The sequence below is a fragment of the Ictalurus punctatus genome, chromosome 6, assembly GCF_001660625.3.
Source record: "Ictalurus punctatus breed USDA103 chromosome 6, Coco_2.0, whole genome shotgun sequence".
Taxonomy (NCBI): Eukaryota; Metazoa; Chordata; class Actinopteri; order Siluriformes; family Ictaluridae; genus Ictalurus; species Ictalurus punctatus.
The window spans coordinates 5343780-5360411 of NC_030421.2; the positions used below are offsets into that span (position 1 = coordinate 5343780).

At 36.0% G+C, this 16632-nt stretch overlaps 1 protein-coding gene across 3 annotated transcripts in view; it reads left to right on the top strand.

Moving 5' to 3' along the window:
- abca12 (ATP-binding cassette, sub-family A (ABC1), member 12) overlaps window positions 1-16632 on the top strand; it is a 94742-nt gene that overhangs the window by 590 nt on the left and 77520 nt on the right. For 2 of the 3 annotated variants that reach the window (XM_053680743.1, XM_053680741.1), the window contains exons 2-6: window positions 1777-1860; window positions 3126-3219; window positions 9287-9440; window positions 12811-12938; window positions 14920-14984. In XM_053680743.1, coding sequence (XP_053536718.1) covers window positions 1792-1860; window positions 3126-3219; window positions 9287-9440; window positions 12811-12938; window positions 14920-14984 — 510 coding nt within the window. In that variant the 5' untranslated portion in view covers window positions 1777-1791. Of the gene's footprint in view, window positions 1-1773; window positions 1861-3125; window positions 3220-9286; window positions 9441-12810; window positions 12939-14919; window positions 14985-16632 lie in introns of all 3 variants that reach the window. The other variant, XM_053680742.1, reaches the window with a different exon arrangement.

Here is a 16632-nt window from a genome sequence, read left to right on the forward strand (position 1 = left end):
GTACATTATTTAAAGTTTCATGCACCTGTAAAGCGCTATTCTAAAAGTTAATGAAAGGTACACTTCATACATCATCTCTGCTAAAGATGACACATAAGGAATAACACACAACGGGACATGATGTTATAGGAAAATAATCCACGACCGGAGACACTCAGTGTTCCAAAGTTGATTATTTTCCTATAATGGCACGTCCTGAAGCGTTTTATTCCTCCTGTACCACAGCGATTTGCCACCAATGATGTTTTTATTTAATTACCTTTTATCCATTTATAGCTACATTTAGTGTTGTGGAACGTCCTGGAAAACAATTAGTTCCTGTTCTCACTTACGTTACATCAGCTATAAACCGTCATTCCGTCACCTCTTTTTTTCCTCTCACTGGTAAAGTTAATAAGACCGAAGATGTCGGAAAAACTTTGAACGGTTACAAAAAGCGCCGACACTGGAGACTCCTTCCAAAAAGGTATAAATGAATACATTTCTCCTTATACCGGACGAGCTGTTATTAAAGAAACGATAAAAGAGCGCATTAATAATATTAATAATCCCGTGATTTATGTTAAAGCCAGGACTTCTGTCAGAGCTGCTGTTATACAATATTAATCAACCGCTTTTGATTTGAGAAAAGTACCATTTCTTTCGGAGAGTGTAGAGATGGTATTTGTTTAAGATGGTCCTATGTTCACTCTTACAAACCATACTAATCGAAATAACCTTAATTAAACTTGTTTATTTTTATTTTTAATTTTGAAACTAAATTTTTTTGGTCAAAGAAAAAAAATGTAAAATTATTATTATTATTATTATGATGATAAACATAACATTTATTGAAGGAAAATGATTTGTAATCTCACTATCCGGTGTGACCCAGATGAGGACGGGTTCCCTTCTGAGTCTGGTTCCTCTCGACGTTTCTTCCTCATATCGTCTCAGGAACGATCTTCCTCATATCGTCTCTTTTTCCTCGCCACCGTCGCCTCTGGCTTCTCATTAGGGATAAATTCATACATTTAAAATCTATATCCTGAATTTATATATTGATGCAAAGCTGCTTTGAGACAATGTCTAATGTTAAAAGCGCTATACAGATAAAACTGAATTTAATTATTATTATTATTATTTTACCTGAATAACTTTTACCTTCAACCCTGATTTTGAAATATTTTTATTTATTTTTTTTGTATTTTGAGTAGCTATAACTGGTTATATTTTACATGACATTTTATTTGTAAAGCTAGACAGAATAGACACTTTAAATACAAGTTGAGATATTTTCTTTCCTAATCTCATGAGATTAAAATATTCCTGTAATCTTTTTTTTTTTTTTAACTCAGCAAAGTTTATACTTCCACACCAGTCAACATGTGATAAAGTTACTTAATTAATTAATTAAGAATGAATTCAACACCACAATACCACAAATTGTCCTTTAACCAAGCCGAGTTAAAAGTATAAACGATAAAAGTAAAGGAAGAAAGAATCCTTTTCAGTAAGTGGTGTCTGATGCTTTTGTTGTGGTTTTAGCATCTCATTTCCAACAGCACAACATGTTTCTGCCTGATGAAATGATTTATCTATATTCCATATTTGGCAATACATCAAAAACCTATAAATCATAAACTCATGACTCTTATATGTTTTACTCTTTTTTGGAATATTTATATAGGTTAATTTCATGTCTTGTGTGATGTACAAGTATTTCTTTTCTTCAATTAAAATATTTGTGTTCCTCTGTTTCCGTCTGTTTATTTCACCTCTCGTCCGGGTCAGCAGTCTTCCTATCAACTGATGGCTGGATTCTTCCAGCAGTTACGACTCCTTCTCTGGAAAAATGGCCTGGGGGTCATCAGGCAGCCGGTGAGTTCAGCAGAGTTCGTATTCTATAATTCAACAAAGTATTTGTGGTTTATAGTCGAGTATCAGGTATTATTTTAGTAGCCACACTGTTTGTATACTTTCAGAGCATCAACCAAGAGTGGAAAAATGTACTTTAGTAAATGTATGAGAACTGTCTCTAAATATTCCTCAATTAAAAGGAGAAGTACAGAGGCAAAAATACTTGAGTGAAAGTGAGAGAGTATCTACCTTTAAATGCACGCAAGTATTCAAAATTTAAAAGGAAAATATTTTAACTGATTGAAAGAGCTGACCACAAGTTCATCCTGAACTTAACAAGGTAACTTAAAAAAAACAACAACAACCACCTATCGAAATTCACACGCAAATATACAAAACTTAACTAGCTACCTAAGTTAACAAGCTAATTTAGAAACGTAACTAACTAGCAAATTTAACAAACTAAATTACGAAACCTAAATACAAGTTAACAAAAAAAAAACACTTAACTAGCTATCTAAATTAATAAGCAAACTTTCAAAACTTAAGTAGCTTAATAATTTAACAAACTAATTTGCAAAATTAACTAATTTAACAATCTAAACTATGAAAGCTAATTAACTAATTGAGAAAAATAAAAAGGTCGTTCATTTAACAAGCTAATTTACAAAACTTAACTAGCTAGATAATTTGACAAACTTAATTACACAACTTAACTAACTACTTACTAACATACAAAACTAGCTCCCAAAGCTAACATGCCAACTTAAGTTAACAAGCTAATTAACAAAACTAAAATAGTTAGTTAATTCAACAAGATATTTTACCAAACATAACTAGCTACCTAATTTATCAAGAATATTGACTAAACTAGCTGTCTTATCTGACAAACTAAATTACAAGATAGCTACCTGAGTTAACAAAACTTAAATAGGTAGATAATTTAACAACCTATTTACAAAACTTAACTAAGTAGCTAATTTAACAAGCTAATTAACAAAACAAAACTTTAAAGGCCAAAATGAAAACGTTAGTAATGAAAAAGGAATGGAAAAAAAACCCAAAAACATTTCTCTTGGAAATGTAATTGAGCAAAAGTATTTAGTTTGAATAATGCTTGTGTAAAGTACAAAACTTTCAAAATAGTATTTAAGTACAGTAACAACCTTAATTATGTAGATATTTTCCTACATCTGGCTTCCAGAGCAGCCCGTATTTTAAACGTATTGTTACCGGTCTGAAACAAGGAACTGGAGTTTAATTAAACTTGTGGTTTTGTTTCTCAGGGCTGGTCTCTGGTTCTCCTCATCTGGCCTGTAGTGATCTTCATCATCTTAGCCATCACTCGCTCACAATTTCCTCCAGTACCTGAAAACACGTGTAAGTCCAGAGCTCATTTCCTTTCACACTCTGAAGACAATGCAAATGACATCACTTCCTGACTGAGTATGGAATTTGTTCTGGTTTGGAAACACTCGCTCGCTCAGAACTCTGATTTGATTAAATACCTAACAGAACACAAAGGCTCTAGCTTTGTTTTGTTGCAGGGTTATACCGCTTTAATGGTTCCTCTGAAGTAAAGAACTTTACTTGTGACCTTTTCTTTCTACAGAAAGGTTCATTGAGGGTTGTTTGATGGTTAACAGTTCTGGCTTTCTACTTCCAGAAAGGAAAACCCTCTGTTCTAAATGGAAAATGTACGGCGTCCCCCAGAGAACGGGAAGAACATAAGACTGTAGGTCCTGATAGTCGCGAGTTTAGATTAGTCATTTGCAGATTTAGTCACGTTGTCGTCTCACATCTGCGTCCACAGCATTTTAGCGGAACGTTGCATTTCTGAACATCACAGTTCCCTGAAATTTTGGTTCCTTTTGGCTTCGATTTCTTATTTATTTATTTTAAAATAATGCTGTTCTGAGAAACTTTTTCTGTTCTGTTTTTATAAACATTCCTACAATGTTTCCATTATGCCAATGTTGATGTCCAGATTTCCACAATGTTTGTTTTTCCATCTCACTATCTAAACAGGTTCTTTCTCCTAAGGAGACCAGTGGTTTTAACCTTTATTATTATTTTTTTAAGCGCGTCTTTACGACGATACCAGTTCATTTACGGATATAGAATGGTTCTACAGTAGCTATTTATACGTAAGGGTTCTTTGCTTGTTTACAGGGTTCTACCTGGAACTCTTATTTGATAAGGAAGCCCTACCGTTGTACTGTTCAGATTTCACTTTTAAAAAACTAAAATAATAATAAGAACGTTGTTTATTTTTAACCACACAGATTATTTCCATAATTGCGTGTTCTTCCTGGAACCCTTTCTAATAAGATGTGTAAGCTGTGTCGTAGAGGATTAAAGAACAAGAATAGTTTAGATGACTAGACACATTTATTTTTAGAACGTTTATTTTTGGAAGAAATCATGGTACACAACTCTTCCTGTTCCACTCTTTCAAAATAAAAAAAACCCTGTTATGTTGTTTTTCCGTTGAGCGAGCACAATAGAAGGTGGATTCAGGCGTAATGCGATGCTGAGACTATTTCATTAGCATAAGAACGTTCTCTAGATGTTCTGTGTCTTATTAATCTACATACATGTGGTAACAAGTTAAGCCATGCCTAATGACAAGATCCTCATTCATGGTGATGATGACTGGAATTAGAAAGTGCTGATTTGATGATGGTTTGCGATTTGCTCCACTTGGCAGGGTGTCATGATAGCCGCCCCCCCACCCCCGTGTATTGTTTACAGGGACACAGTAAGAGGCGTGAAAAACTTTGGAGCTCAGTTGTGTTTTGCTTGAAAAGCTGGCTGCAACGAGATCCCGCTTCAAACCCGCGCTCCACCGGGGTATTATTCTTATACACAGTGTTGTTGCCTCGTGATTGGCCTCCGCTGGGAGTCTGTGTGCTTTCTGTGGTCTCTTTCTTCCTTTTGTGCGGCTCTTGTCTGCACAGATACACTCCCGGTCGAAAGTTTAGACACACTCCTTCTTTTTTATTTTCTCTCTCTACATTTTTATAATAATAATAATAAAGTCCTCAAAACTCTCGAGTGACACAAATGGAACTCTGGGAATTATGCCATGATTAAAAAAAAAAAAAAAAAATCCAAAATTAATCAAAAATAATTTTGTCTTTTAGTATCTTCAATGTAGACGCCATTTTAGCCTAGAATTTCCAGAAATGTATTTTTGGAATTTTCTCAAGGAAATCCCCCCCCCAAGATGCTTTGTAAACAGTATTAAAGGAGTTCCCACCTACGCTGGACACGTATCGGATGCTTTTCGGAATATTTCGCTCCGAGTCGTCTGTCTTTGCAAATAAAATGTGGGTTTTCTGATGAAAGAAATGAATACGTCGACACGATTATATTTTTGTCTACGACACCGATTTTAAACATTTAATCATACACCTACAGATCATGAGAAACCTTTCAGTCAAGTGTCTCCAAACACTATGTGAATATGGATAAAGATCATTAAGAATATGGATATGGATATGAATATGAATAAAGATCATTAAGAGAAGCTGAGATGATGTGTTCAGCTTTTTAAAAAATCTGATTTTTTTTAACCAAACATATTTGCTTTTTGTGACATAAACGTTACCGGGTTGAATTGACGCAAGTCTGATTTTCCGCCTTGTGGAACAGATCGGATTTTTTTTCCCTTCTCAGTAGAGACACACTGGCGCACTGGGTAGCCTTCACAGATCCAGGATCTCCCTTTTGATCCTGAGCTCGGATTACTGTCTGTGCCGAGTTTCACGTGTTCTGTCCTTGTGGGTTTGATCCCACCTCTCAGAAACATTCCAGTTGGTGGAACGACTACGCTAAATTTCCCCCAAGAGTGTGTGAATGTGTGTGTACTGGGATGAACTGGTGTATTCCAGCCTCACACCCAGTGTTCCTGGGGCAGGCTTCGGATCCTCTGTGATCCTGACCAGGATAAAGCGATTAATGAAAGTGAGTGAGGACACAAAATAAAAAAATATAAAATAAATTATATATCTATATATATATATATATATATATATATATATATATATATATATATATATATATATATATATATATATATATATATATATATAAAATTTGATACATACAGACCTGGTGAACTCCATGCTCAAGAGGGTTAAGGCAGTGCTGGAAAATAATGGTGGCTACACAAAATATTGACACTTTGGGCCCAATTTGGACATTTTCACTTAGGGGTGTACTCACTTTTGTTGCCAGCGGTTTAGACATTAATGGCTGTGTGTTGAGTTATTTTGAGGGGACAGCAAATTTACACTGTTCCACAAGCTGTACACTCACTACTTTACATTGTAGCAAAGTGTCATTTCTTCAGTGCTGAAACATGAAAAGATATCAAATATTTACAAAAATGTGAGGGGTGTACTCACTTTTGTGAGATACTGTGTGTGTGTACTTCCGGGTTCTTTGCTTCCTAAAGGGGTTCTCATAAGGAGGTTCTCATCAGCTGTACGCTTCTATATAGAACCTATATACTGTAGATTCCTGTCTATAAGGAACAATCCAAAGGAGCCTAAAGAGCTTGAGATGAACATGAACATTAACAGCGGTGACTAGTCAATGTTCAGATGAAAGATAGGGAAACTGGTGATTTATTTGATATTTGGAGAACTGAATCAATTCTTAACGAACATGTGGCCAAAAACAGATGTGACTACAACGCCAAAGAAAGATTCTGGTCAAGAAATACTCAGTGAGCCCATCAGTATCACGGGCCTACCGTTCCTGTCTCCTCCATGCCTCGGTGCATCAGATAAGACATATTTAGTTGTTGTGACAGATCTAATCTAAACTGCACAATGAAGCTTGTAATAGAAACATACTGTACACTTTAGAGAAGTGAACTACAATGCACTATGAGGAAATATTTACAAAGTCATGATCACATGATGAAATATGTAGCTATGAATATAAAGGCGTGACATAATTATTTTTCTTTTTTAAAGATGTATGGAAGAATATAGGAGAGGCATGGTTAAAGCAACTGACAGAAATCTTGTATACTTTGAGTAGAACCTGTTTGGTTTTCAGCAGCGTGTCCTCATGGGCACTACAGCTGAACTAGAGTTTTGTTTTTTTTGTTTTTTTTTCTTTTCCAGAAGCTCGAAGCTTCGCCCACTTCACAATCATACATCATATATACACGAAAAGCTTGTTTCTTGCTATAACGTGTTATGTATCATTATTCCATGTAAACCTTAGCATTAAAAATGAAACCTAAAATTGTATAAACTTTACAAGCCACATTTACAAGAGTGGGAATACATGAAATCTTTTTTTTTTTTTTTTTTGTTTCCCTCAAAACAAACAAAAACGAGATTTCTTCTTCATCTTTTTTATTTTTATTATTGAATGCAAATGTATTCACATTTAATTCAACAAAGCTTCACTCATAAATGAATTAATTTAAAACAAAAAAAAGTTCCACTATAGAAAATACTTGTAAGATTATCAGCAATCCGCTAACAAAGACTGAATTGTATGTTTCTTGTTAGCAATCAGAGTAGACAAACGCCTCAGGTGTGTTGTTAGAGAAATGATGTCTAATGTAGGCGTGTGCCACTCCTTCATTGTCATCGGTACATCTTCATTGGAATTCGGCATGACCGCATACCGACTCCGTGCTTTCTTGCTGCTATGGCAGGTGTTTCCTCTGTGTTCAGTGAAAACATACATACATACAAGGGATCTAAAAAGTCTACACACCCCTATTAAAGTGGCAGGTTTTTCACGATGGAAAAAACAAAACAAACCTTAAACTTGTTTTGGTGAAGCCGTTCCTTTGTTGATCTGGAGGTCTGCTTCGGGTCGTTGTCATGCTGAAAGGTGAAATTCCTCTTCATCTTAAGTGGTTTAGCAGCAGCCTTAAGATTTTGTGCCAAAATGGACTAGAGCTATTCGTTATTCCCTCCACCCTGAATAAAGCTGCAGTTCCAGCTGAAGAAAAACAGCCTCAAAGCATGATGCTGCCACCACCATGCTTCCCCATGGGGATGGTGTACTTTTGGTGAGGTGCTGTTTTTTTGTGCCAAACATATCTTTTGGTATTATGGCCATAAAGTTTGGTCTCATCAGACCATAACACATTATTCCTCAACATTTTGGGAGATTGGATGTATTATTTATTTATTTTTTTAGGTTCCTATCTTGCCATCCTACCCCACAGCCCAGAGGTATGAAGAATTCAGGAGATGTAGGGAGCAACCAGTACTTGTCAGAAATTGTTGCAATTCTTTTAATGTTGTGTTTAATGTTGTGTAGGCCTCTCAGCAGCCTCCCTGACCAGTTTTCTCCTGATCTTTTCATCAATTTTAGAGGGACGCCCTGTTCTTAGTAGTCTCACTGCCGTGCCATATTTTCTCCACTTGTTGATTATTGTCTTTACAGTGTTATATGGTATTTTCAATGCCTTGGAATTTTTTTGGTAACCCTCTGCTGATTGATATTTTCCAAAAAGTACTATTTTGGTCTCATCCATCCACAAAACATTTTCCCAATAGCCTTCTGGCTTGTCCATATGATCTTTAGCAAGCTACAGACAGGCAGCAATGCTCTTTTGGAGAGCAGTGGCTTGTTCCTTGCAACCCTGCCATGCGCACCACTGCTGTTCAGTGTTCCCCTGATGGTGGACTCATGGAACATTAACATTAGCCAATGTGAGAGAGTTCCTTTAGTTGCTTAGAAATTACCTGGGACTCTTTTGTGAGCTCGAGGACTATTACACGTCTCGCTCCTGGAGTGTCCTTTGTAGGTTGACCACTTCTGGGGAGGGTAACAGTGGTTTCCTCTTTTTGTACACCATGCGTCTATCCTGATGAACAAATGCATTTTCAATAATGTAACGAGAGTAAATATGATGAGATATACAAGAGATGTGCAATTACTGTATGTGTACAAAAGTGCAAAAACTAGAAGAGGATCATTTTAATTGGAGGAAACATCATGATTGTGCAGGAAGACAGACTCAGTACTAAACATCGCCATTTTGCCCAAAGCGGCTTCCTGATCAGAGTTATTAGAATGGACTAGGAAGTAATGACATTAGATCAGTGGATGGCCATTATGCACATGCAGATAAGTGCATACATAAAAACCACCCATTAAACATTGTATTATAATTGATTGATGTTAAGTTCGTTATTGTTTTGCCTTGTTTTCATTTGTATTATGGCAACCATGAGAACTCAAGATTTCCCAGGTGAATGACTGTTCGACTGCACGTTTCCGTGTTGGAAGTTTGTTTATCCGAGTTCGGAGTACGGCAGACTGCAATGTAACAGTGTACTAAGCATACACCATCACAGCCAACTCAAAAACAATCAGAGGATTTCTGTGCTTGATGCAGGAATATACGCAAGTGCACACTCGGCGGCCTTATCAAACTTTTCATCTCTTCTTTTTTCAGGCTATGTGGCCCCGAGGAATCTCCCGAGCACAGGGTTCTTCCCCTTCCTGCAGACTCTCATGTGTAATACTGACAGCTCCTGCTCCAGTAATTCCTACCTCGAGGACTCCAAATCAAAGAGCCTACGGCAGCGCAGGGACGTAAACACACACAGGTATGAGATCATCCAGCGGTCGTGGTTTCATTCCTCAATGCAAGAATAAATAAAGATTTATACTACATGTTAAACAGTAAAATATGTTCATTCTGGATTCTATTATATTAGATAAATTAGAGACTATTAGCCTCAACGGCTGTAACAGCGGCTACAACAAACAAATTAATCTGTGATAAGAATGAAAAAAAGTCGAAGTATTTTGATGCATTATGAACTAACAGGAGAGGAGGTTTTACTACTGTAACCTGAAAATCAACCAACCAACTAACTAACAATCCAACCAATCAACCAACCAACAACAATCCCACCAATCAACCAACCAATAACAATCCCACCAATCAACCAACCAATAACAATCAACCAACCAATAACAATCCCACCAATCAACCAACCAATAACAATCCCACGAATAAACCAACCAATAACAATCCCACGAATAAACCAACCAATAACAATCCCACCAATCAACCAACCAATAACAATCCCACCAATCAACCAACAATCCCACTAATCAACCAATCAATAACAATCCCACCAATCAACCAGCTATCCCACTAATCAACCAATCAATAACAATCCCACCAATCAGCCAACAATCCCACCAACCAGCCATTTTATTTATTTGTGTGTTTGATTTATGTAGCACCTTTCTAACACACAAAGTTGCCTTATAAAATATGTAACAAATTACACAAATAACAAGTTTGGCTTAAACAAGTGAAGACTTTGATCCAAAGTAAAGTCTTGATGACAGATGACACCTTTTGTAATGTAATGACAACTAGTGTTCCGAGTGTTTTATAACTTCTGCGTCATTGTCTTGCAAAGGCAAAAATCAAGAATTATGAAAGCTAAGTGGCTTGTTTTCAAAAGACAAGACACCCTTGTGCTTTTGTGTTCATTTTAAGGTGAATGAACTCTTTGCCCTGTAGAACCCTTTAACAACCTGCATATTCTATTGTTTCGAGTTTTTCCTGTTTAGCAACCTGAAGCTGAGTCTTTTGTTTTTGATTTTTTTTTTTAATGGAATTTTGTTGTAATAACAAATCAATGACATTTAAATTAACATGATCTCACATTTGAAACCAATGATGGATTTAGATGTTGATGTGCCCTGGGCACAGATGTCTCAAAGTCCCCCTTGGCACTACATTTTTCCACAATAGCGTTTGCGCCTTTGCCCCATCATACAGGATTTACAATGACAACAATAAGCAGGCAGAATGCACACGATATTCTGTTTCACATCCCAGTTATATCTCACCAATATCTATCAACATTCTAAGCAGCTTCATGTGGATAAACAAGCAGCAATATCATCACCAAAACATATAGCTTAGTGTTTTTACCTTAGCCGAGGGGTATCATTCTTGCTTTCCTTTGAGAAAATCCAGATCCCTCACCAGTTCACATTTGATGGCCATTATAGACAGTGAGTTGAGACGCCCTAGACACAAACCCCTAAGGTCATTTTCTTACAACTTCTTTCATATACATGATGTCAAATCAATGTGTTATCTCACACGAGATGTAATAACTCGTGAGCCCTGGGGGGAAAAAAAAGACTTCCACGAGGAGAAACATACTTGCCTGAGGATCAAATTGTCCCATTAAGTAAAAAACAAACAAACAAAAAAAAAGCCCCAAAAACAAAAAGAACGGTTCAACTTGGTGAAATGGAAATTTGCAGTGGCATTAAATGCATATTCGGTCCTTCTTTTCACAGGAGTGCTTGGACCCCTTGTAATCGCTTCATTAATGTCCATAACACACATTCATATGTCTACGAGTTTCTCATGAGTTTAGATTAATATTTCAGAATATTACATTCTTTTTAAGACGCTTACATTACATGAGCAATGGAAGCAACTTGATAAAACGGGGTTCAGTAAAATCTGATAAATCAGATGTTCCCTATAAGCCAGTGCCATTGTCAGAAGTGTTTTAAAGAGGTTTATCATTTATCACTGTTGTTTAAGTGGTGACCAACATGGTCATTTGTCTGCCTGCCATTTCATGTACGTAAACGACCTCTTAGCCGCACCTTGTGCAGTACATTCTTGTGCACTGATGTTTGAAAAAGAAGATCAAAGTTTGTGTTCAGTGCAAAGCAGAAAAGATCATCTTTGTCAAATGCATTTACACACAAAAATGTGTCTGTTTTGCTGAGACTGTCAAAACATACAACGTGCAAATGATCTCTTGCTTTGATTTTTTTTTATTATGATTTACATACACATATATATATATATATATATATATATATATATATATATATATATATATATATATGTATATATATATATGTATATATATATAAATGAAGGCACCAATGATAAAACGTTCAGAGTCACATTGTGCTTGAATTCAAGAATTTGAATTTAAAAGTTCAGAACCTTCTTATGTCATAATAGTTGAGAACAGAGAAAATCTTGATATGTTCACTACACCCATTCATAATCTTTATGAAGACAACAAGAGTTATCAGCCATTATTGTTTACATTGTGTTAATTGAAGCATGAAAAAAGACTCTGATCTTTCTTTCGTGGGTATTCACAGTAATGCAGTGATGAACTTATACTAATTTATTCCACTGAGCACGATTAAATACTGAAAACTCACAGAATATACACGATACATCAATCACAGCTTGAATATTATTCATTATTAATATTGTTATTATATTATTATATTAATATTAGAGCAATTACTATATATCTTCAACTATGTTGAAGAAATTTAACAGTAAGTTAACAATGAAATTCACTCAGCAGGGCGTCCGCCATTACTCAAATCCTATTGGCTGATTTCGGCCATGTGTCTGGACTGTGATCATTTTTCCATAGCATGACTTTATTGTAAATGGAAAATTCTGTGACCCCGATCTTTTCTAAGTACATTTATGAGATCATTCTTCAACGCTCAATCAACAGCCGTGGATGCACAAATCCAAAAATACAGTTTTGTGACTCCGATCATTTTTTCATTGTGGTCTTCATATATATATATATATATATATATATATATATATATATATATATATATATATATATATATATATATCAAAAATTCAGAACCTCCAGTCCCCCAAAACAAACAAGCAAACAAACAAATTAACATGGTGAAAGTAATTCAGAGTGGCAATAATTGCCAATTTAGGCCTATTCATAAAATAGTGCTTGGTAGTACAAACTGTGATCACTGCTTGCAGTAATATTCAGAATTTAATTAAATTATATGGGACGATATGTGTTTTTTTTTTTTTTTGGTTGTCATTTAAATAACGTACTGCTAATCCAAACTCAAACTGCTAATCTCTCTCTCTCTCTCTGTCTCTTTCTCTCTCTCTCTCTCTCTCCTACTCAGTTCCCCATTTTTACTTCATGGTTTACCCCCTTTACCGGACCTGGAAAAATTTGGTTTGGCCCATACGATCATGAAGAGAGACACATCCAACGTGACACAGATCCTACAGCAATGGGATACATGGCTGAGTGTGTACCTGCACTATTCTGTTTTTCTCGTAGCATTTTTTTTGACAGTTTGTTGAGTAGCTAGTAATAACACACAGACACGTGGTAAGTAACTTTACACAGCGAGTTCCGGTCCACTAATCTGATCGGACGAGCGGCGTTCCAACAGTCCTTACATTTAGTATAACGGCACTGGGATACAAACGTTTCACTGTTTGTATCTCTCCGCTCCTCTGTGTTCGACAAATAAAATTCACATCCTAGCGACAGTTCCAAACCGTCATTAGAGAAGTTTTAAGGATATGACACATTTTGTCAAGAATATAACGTTTGGCTTAGTGAAGCAGAGTTCAACGGCACAAATTTCCAGGGTGTGCAAACATCACATCGGTAGATTGTCAATTTGTTTAAAAAAAAATAAAATAAATAATTGTAAGGATTTTTTTTTTTTTTTTACATTTATTATTATTCCCTAAAACTGATCATGCAGACCAAACCGTAAGGCCTAGAGAGCTGAAATTTTTGAGGGAAGGTAATACCCCAGAGTAGTACAGCGTCGCAACGTTTCGGCCCAATTGGCCAGATGGTGGCGCTATAGTGGGCATGTTTATAAAAATGGCCATAACTTTTGAACGGTTTTCACAGACTCAAGAAAATGGATCTAATGCTGTAAAGCAAACAGTATGCACCGTCGGCTGCTTTAAAACCGGCTACATGAAAAACAGCTCACTGTCGACTTTAAAATCATTGAAAAGTCAGAGTTAAGCACGGAGTTAAGAGATTTTTATGGATCTATTCAGAACGATAAGAGAGATATTTACAGAAGCAGTAGCTACCTTGCGTACAGCCATGGAGATATTCAGTATAACCGCTTTCTTGCTCAAGGAGGTATTGCTTAAATATGTAACCAGAAATTCATAGGTAACAATGGATAAACTGACAAATAATACCAGCAGGTGCATACTTTGCAAGTTGAAAATACACGTACGTATTTATTAATATGGAAGAAATACCAGATAGGTATATGGCAGTATGAGGATGAATGACTAAGCCAATGGAATACCAGATCTTAACTAATGTGGTCTTATCAGCTAAATAAGTCATAGTCTTTATCAGGGCTTTATGGCTGATTGACTATCCAAACCTGAACCATCATCCATGTGAAATGATAGTACTCTATGAGTACTAAGCAAAATTACCTTCCTAATGAACTTTCTAATTCTAAGACATTGAAAAACACACTGAACCTGCGGGGATGCTGCTTTAAAACATGGTCATATTTTTTCATCGTTTGGAGATTTCTTTTCCCGTTTAAAAGCCTTCACGGTGTAAATATAAATAAAGAATCCAATAGTACGGATGCACCATTGCTACTGTAATACTGAGCCAGCTAATTATCATTAACTAGAAATGGTCTAGAATTGAACTCAATCTGTATCACATTCTACTAAGGACCTCAGTTAGATAGTTAGATAGATCATTTTCCTTTTCAGCTCACAGAATTTAGCATTTCAGTCTTAACACACTTAGCTTCCTGCTGTTACTTGTTAGCAATTGTGTGGAATTGGGCAAAACAGGGCAGTTAACAAAATGTTTACATAATCAAAAGTGAACATTTGAATATTCTAGCTGGAAAACTGGTGTCGATTTTGACCTTATACACCTGCTCATAGTTAGGAGTCTAATTAACGGTGTAAATTCGGTTTGTGCAGCCGCAAGCCGCACAAGTCTCGGTTTTCCAGTTCACACATCTGAAAAAGCTTTTTCCAGTAACACTTAAACAACAACAAGGATCAATTTCCTGCTAATAGATCAATAAATAATTCATCGAAACGAACCCCTACCTGAAGCAAAGCTGCAATTTACTGACATAATCTTTTCAGATCAGTGCCTGTGAAAGTGGTAGGAACAGAACACACTTGTGTAGCCGTTATGCTCGTCTTACATTTCACCTCTTCGTTATACACACTAATCATGTCATTTCTTACATTTTATTTGGAAGATTCCAGCATTCAGACCTCATCGAACCTCACCTCCATCTTGGATGCCTTGAACAACACCGAGCAGGTTAGTGAGAAACCCCCCCCCCCCATCAGTGAAGTAGAAAAACATTGTGCTTGTCTCTACATTAGTGAAAAAAATGACTGTACGATGTAAAATATTTCACATGAGACCCCATGTCCTACTTTTAGGAACAGAAATATGAATTATTGTCATTGTACAATAAAGGAATCAAGTAGCATCTCAGTACAATAATTTTATAATTACTGAATTTCAGACATAACAATAAATGTTATTTATTATTTTAGCAATAAATACTCCAGGTAAGGTTTTTAAATTATTTAAACAAATAAAAAAAAATAAAAATAAAATGTTCTTCTATGGCATTAGTTTATAGAACTCTCTCGGCGATTGAATGATAAAATACATTGGTTAATTAAGGAATTAAACACCCCATGTCATACTGTTATAGGAAAATAAAACCTGACAGAGAGCTGTGATGAAGCGGAGTCACGGTTACCTGGCTATAACAGCACATTCTAGAGTGTTTTATTCCTCTTATACCACAGAAATTAATCAACTATTTACATTACTTACAAATTAAAGAATGACATCATTGTCCATCCCATCTTACTGCATGTTACAAAGCACTGACACTGGAGACTCCTTCCATAAATGTAAAATAAACATCTCCTTACAGAAAACTTCACTAGATTTCTTTGTTAAATAACTTTTTTTTTTTTATTTTTTTTTTACATGAATTTATTATTAGGTTTAGATTATGTTGTTCGTCCATCATATTAGCTGCGACTAGAGGAATGATAAATATATTAGAACAAGCACGTTAATATAAATCTGGGGCAAACCTGTCTGAGATGTTTAGCTGTAAACTTTAAAGCTTTTTCCCTTCATGTAGTACTGATTTTGTGTTTCATTTATTAAATAAAGGAGTTTTTAGACTTCAATTTTTAGACTTGTTAATGCTAAACCATAGTTTAATAGTTTTATAATGAGGGTCAAACCACTGTAGGCTCTGGGGGCGGAGCTTTGTGCTCATGGGTGGGAAGAAAGGGGAATCGAGTTGTGAAGAAGTGAAGAAATAATAAAAAAAACCAAAACCTATTCAAATCATATTCAGCTCCACATATTTAACTGTTAGAGTTGCCATCTTGCTTGATGTCATATGATATGGGTTGACATGGATGCAAGTGCTTCTTTAAAAAGCTTTTATGTAAGAGCGAGGCAGACAAATCCAAAAACAGGCAAAAGGTCAGGTGAGCGGCAAACAGGATCAACTAGGCGGAACAGGAATCAATCAGAACAGGATCAAAACCATGGAATCTACGAAGGCGGATCAAAGGCTTGGTACGGTTCTGGCGGTTAAACACAGACGTACACGATACCTCGCCTTGAACAAAAGATACACAAGGGGTTTAAATTGTTACCGTAATCAAAGCTGGAAACGAGAACAGCGGAGTCATTTAGGACAGTGGTTTTCAAAGTGGGGGCCACCAGGGCGTGCCCGGGGGGCCTCAACAATTTGGTGTGAAAAATAAACTCTAACTCTCAGACAACCACAAACAATCAATTCCTAATGTAATGTAAAGATGTAAGATGTAATTATTCATTTAAAAAAAGGGGGGATATATTCAGAAGTCTGTATTTTTAATGTGTTTTAAAGACATCTTGCAAAAGGGGGGCCTTGTCCTGGAAA